This window comes from Magnolia sinica, chromosome 3 (assembly GCF_029962835.1).
Source record: "Magnolia sinica isolate HGM2019 chromosome 3, MsV1, whole genome shotgun sequence".
NCBI classification, from domain to species: domain Eukaryota; kingdom Viridiplantae; phylum Streptophyta; class Magnoliopsida; order Magnoliales; family Magnoliaceae; genus Magnolia; species Magnolia sinica.
Genome location: NC_080575.1, coordinates 23,580,980 through 23,586,505, shown reverse-complemented (window position 1 = coordinate 23,586,505; position 5,526 = coordinate 23,580,980). Strand labels below are relative to the sequence as shown.

General features: G+C 41.0%; 1 protein-coding gene across 1 annotated transcript; it reads left to right on the top strand.

Moving 5' to 3' along the window:
- The first annotated feature begins 979 nt into the window (after positions 1-979).
- LOC131239707 (uncharacterized) lies at positions 980-4,434 on the top strand. The gene is made up of 2 exons (XM_058237542.1): positions 980-1,090; positions 3,701-4,434. Exons 1-2 carry the CDS (start codon positions 1,076-1,078, stop codon positions 4,151-4,153), a joined length of 468 nt encoding a protein of 155 aa, XP_058093525.1. The 5' UTR covers positions 980-1,075; the 3' UTR covers positions 4,154-4,434.
- The last annotated feature ends 1,092 nt before the right edge of the window (positions 4,435-5,526 follow it).

Below are 5,526 nucleotides of genomic sequence, written 5' to 3'. Positions count from 1 at the left end.
CCGAGGACATCTTTACTGTACACGGGTTGTTGGATTTTACAAGTGAACCCACGGTTCGATGATCTGAGCCGTTGGCCTTTTGTGCCCCACCGTGGTGGACCAATCCAAACCACATTCACTAATCTCAGCCGTCCATTTACAAGAACTAAATTGGAAACGAGAGAGCTCTAGGCGTACGTTACGATGGTACGGGCCAAATGTGGAGCCCATTGACTTTTTCACCGAATCCAACCGTCCATCGTATGAGTTACCTTAATAAAACCGTACCTGCAAAAAATCAACCCGATCCGAAACTCAGTTGGGCCATAGAACATGGAACATGTTGAGAGGGAACTCCCATCGTTGATAGTATTACGGGCGTGCCGTCTTGTATTTAAAGAATCCAGGCCATTCAGACCCTTCATCCAGATGAAGGGTTAGCCCAAAAATAAGGCTATTTTACGATTCAGATGCGCCTACGAGAAATTCGAGGGTGGTCGTTCCCTCCCAGATTGTCACCTCTGTTGTGTCGGACTCAAATTTGTTATTCTGCTAAAAATTGGGGCTTGAAGATTTTTTAAGGTGATCTATCTGATCAATGGTTTAGATGACGTAAATACATCATGTACACCCCACAACCAGCCAGTCCGGTAGTACTCGAGTGCTCCCCAATCTTGGTCGAAAATAGTAGTAATGATTCCCCGTGGAAGAGTTTTTAGTTTGATGGTCCACCCATTTTGGTGCCCAAAAGACGAATGGTCCACGTGACTCAGCCGTGGGTCCTACTTGCACATGGTCAAAAACTCGAGCACAATGTAAACATACTCGGGTCTAATGTTCGAGGATCTAATAATTACGTCGTGGCCCATGATACCGCCTGCTTTAACATATTTTTAAATGTAATTAAAATGGAATACGATAATATTTCCTTCAATTATTAATGTTCCTCCGTTGGACAGATTCTCAAAGGCCGCACCAAACTATCAATATAAATACAGTCTCTCCCCTCTATTTCTTTCATTCCATTTCCTTCTCGCCCTTTGCCTTTGATTGCCTTGCCTTTGCTGCCCATCTTTTCTTTCATTATTTCCATTCAATGGCTACAGTTGAGGTGAGGCCCACCTCGATCATCTCTTCTCTCTTTGTATTTTATGTTTATAGTTGTACAATCTTAGATGGTTTAGACGGCCTTGATCTTGTCACCAAATAAACACATATCTTATCTTTGTTGATTCTGATGTATTGGATCAGATGATGGTTTTGAGATGGTCCTTGGAGATCTGACGGTCGTAATCGGCTGATCGTTCTTTATGTTGGTTTTCTCTTTTATAGTCGTCTGTTTCCCAAGCCATGGATCGGATGGTTAGGATTGTCGAATGGAAGTGATTATTTTAGCCCCTGTCAAAAGATGGTTCAGATTGTTTATTAGACCTCTTGACCATCCATTGAATAGGATATTGATCGAATGGTTAAGATTTTAAGGTTTTCAAATTTATATAATTTTTGTTTGTTTGTTTTCGTGGTGTTCATTGAAATGCGTGCTGTAGCTGATGGACGGTTCGGATTGATCATTGGGGCTTTCCAAGTGTCCTGATTCAATGAGGATCATACTCAATTATATAAATGTATTTAATTTAGTATTAAACATAACTATATATTATTTAAAATCAATGATATATTAGCCGTGATATGGTTGCCTTAGTGTCCATGTATAGGATCGTCTGTGATCATGGGATTTTGGACCTCGAGCCATCTATGGAGTTGGTCCACTTGGTTGGACGATCTGGATCCACCGCTCTAACTTGGCACGTCTGGTATTGGGTGACGAATACACGCCCGATCTTTTGCGTCGGACGAGTGAATCTGATGATATGTCCCTCTAGGGTATGTAACGATCTATATGGATGGGCACTCCCCTGCCATCAACCTCTGGATGCAGACGTCTTAAGAGTGGATGGGCAGATCTGGACCATCCATCTGGAGGCATGTCTATGGATGGACCATATCCCAGAAATCATACGGATGAGATGATTCTAGCCATCGGATAAGTGGATTTCAAATAGATGGTAACCACAGATTTTAATGATTAACCATCGATGGGTTGAAGGTGACGCTACTAAGATCTTGGTCTTCCATGTGGTTTTGGAACTGTGGCCATTCATTGTACGGATCACCCGTAACTCGGGTTTATATGCCATGTATGAAAGCCCGATGGGCTTGTCGGGCCATCTGTAACCCTATTAGTAGTCTGAACCGTTCATGGATGAGCCATATCCCAAGATCTCTCTTCAATTAGATGATCATAGCTGTCCGATTAATGACTTTGAAATGAATGATTATAGAAAGATACAACAATCGACATTTAAAGGTCCATCAGCTGAATGGTTAAGACCAACCCATGGATGAATATTTTGAAGAAAAGTGACGATCCATGATGGGCTCATGCTGGATGGACGGTTGGGATTACCCGACATGGTGTCCTTTAAAAAAAAAAAAATTATAGTTTTGGGTCTAAGCACCAGAGTGTCTTATGTTATTTTTTGTTATTTTTTAAAAAAAATGTGTTTTATTATCTTAATAATTTTAACTACGTGTATGTACATCCGTTTCAAAAAAGAAAAAAACACTTGCGACCACCTTATCATGGGTTGAATCGTTTCGGCGGACCCGGACTGGTTAAGCTAGCTGAGCTCAGTTAGCTTAACCAGTAATGTTTTTTTTTTTTTTTTGTAGAAATGAAGCCATTGATCCATGTCTAGTTATCCATGGCATTGATATGATTGATATGACAATCGTCCAATGTATGACATATCATATGAGACATGGTTCATACGTTGCTATCATTATGCTACTACTTCAACGGTCTGGATCAGAGCGTAACTAAAATATCAAATAAATTGACGGTTTTGGGTATCTTGCACCATGTTGTGGTGCAACTCACGTGCCAAATGGATGGTTTGATCGAGAACGTCCATTTGGCTCAGCCACCTCATAGTCCATTTTGATGATCTAAATATTATAACCGTTTGTTTTGTAAGCCAACAAAGGGATGATTTAGATGTTCCAATCAACCAATAAAAAGGAAAATTCTGATGCTGGGCCAGCACTTAGCGGCTAGGAACTTCCGATCAGTGTTATTTGGCATGATGGCTAATAAAAATAGAGCTCGATCCGAGCAGATGGTTCAAATAAATTGACTAGAGTGTCCCTATGCTCCACTAGGAATCATCTGGATCGAATGGATGGTTCAGATTGATTGATGAGTAAACCGTCCACATGCCGAACGCAGGGGAGTTGCATCATCTTACTCTAGATCAACTAGTTCACTCCTGAAAATCGCTGCGTCACCTTGTCATACATGGGGTCGATCTGCACATTCAAGTCGTGGTCAGTTGTAGATGGACCATAGAGTAAAAATCACACTGATCAAAGGATCCTAACGGTCCAGATGGTGTTATCAAATCGACTGTTTCAAAAGAAGGTGATCAACTGTCTAAATTCAACAAGCTGAATAAGATGATTGAAATAGTCTGATCCATGACATTTTTGGGCTATGCTACATCTGCAAAGGGGCCCACAATATGGACAGTCCGGATTTGAGTACATACATGGCACGTAAGTAGTGTCATATATACACCCACGTAATGGGCATAGTTGTCTTTTTTTACATTGCATCGTATTGCAATTTTTTCATTTCACTAACTAGGGTTTTCTTGTATAGGTCGTACCAACTTCAGTTGCAGAGGTAACCACCCAAGTAGAAGAATCAAAGGTGGAGATCTCTCCAGCTGCACCAGCTGTAGAAGAAGTAGCTGCACCAGCTGTAGAAGAAGAAGAAGCGGTAGCTGCTCCAACACCTGAGGTAGAATCTGAAAATCCCGCAGCTGCCGCCACTGAAGAAGAACCAGAGGTAGAAACCAAGGCCGTAGAGGAAGAGAAACCCGCTGCTGAAGTGGCGGAAATCGAGAACAAGGAAATTGAACCTAAAGACGTAGATGTCGAGGAGGCGAAAGAAGAAGTGACTCCGGCACCAGCAGCAGTGGAAGAAACAGTAGCAGTAGCAAAAGAAGCTGCACCAGCTGCTTCCGAAGAAACCATTGAGGCTGCACTGGAGGAGCCAGTGGAAGAAGCCAAAGATGGAGAAGAAGAAGAGAAAGCTGTTGTGTTGGAGTAGAAGTATTGGTGGATTGTGGTTGTGGGCTTTTCATTTGTTTGGTAGGATTGTGGGCTGTGATTTGCTGAGATTTTTAGCTCAATATAGCAGATAATAATGGTGGATATTTTATTAATTTTAGTAGAGAAGGGTTTTTGGGTGTGGCTTATTGAGAGAGAGAGAGAGAGTGTGTCAAGGGTGAGAATTTGTTGGTAATGCTGTAAGAAGTTTTTTCTCTTCTCAGGGTTTTGGATGCATTTGTACTTGTTAGTCTTTAATTAGTATTATTATGTTTTTTTTTTTATTAGCTTATGTTACTTGGTTATTTGGAATCTTTGTTTCTTCTACTGTCATATGATGGGTCTTGAGAGAGAGAGAGAGAGAGAGAGAGAGAGAGAGAGTGCTTCTAGTCATGCTCTAGAAAATCAGCGCAAACCCTCTTCTAAATTTTGCCCGGGATGTAAGTTGGTACTCTGACCGTGGAGCCCACGTCAATATATGTCTTGTAACTCACTGATCTCATATGTGGGAGAATCTGGATCCTCACCTTGCGGCAAACAAAAAATTTACTTTCTTATTGCTTGCTGCAAACAAGAAATTTACCTTCTTACTATCTAATTAGGCCACATCATCACACACCACATTAAATCACACACTTCATTAAATACATGCGCTCATCTTTTTGCCCACTCATTTTATATCATGAGTCCTAAAATGAAGTAGATGCAATTCTCAAGTGAACCACACAACACCAAACAGTGGTCATTAAATACTAACCACTAAAAAGATTTTTAGGGCCCACTATAATGTTTGTTTGCCATCCAACATGTTGATAAGGTATCACAGACATTGACGAACTTCCCTTGATTCATGTCCTTGAGACCTTATCAACAGATTTATGTCTTTGAGACCTTATCAACAGGTTAGGTAACAAATAAACATCATAGTAGGCCCACAATTTTTTTTTTTTTTTAAATGACGGACGTTCACATACATCATGGTGGGGCGCCCTACACCTTTTCCAGTTGCACACGGTGCCAGCGTCTGTGCTATGTGCTCTGTGCTCACCTTTCGGATTAACCAAAGTAAATAAATATGGGTCACGTCTCACTAGGTTTAGAAATTAAGGATTAGCCAATGTTAATAATTATAGGTTTGGTGGTTTGAATAAACCATACCATGGTGTTAATGTGAAATCTACTCCAATCATCATGCGTGTCACTCCAAGGGTCCAAAAATATTAGCCTATCTGTGGTCTAGGTAGACCACAACATTGTAAGCAATATACAAGGGGAAGGTTACCTTTCAAATTGTTTCCTAGTGTGGCTCACCTGAATCACGAATGGGCCTGACTTTTAGGCCAATGCTTGAGTTTTAGTGTGACAAACACATCA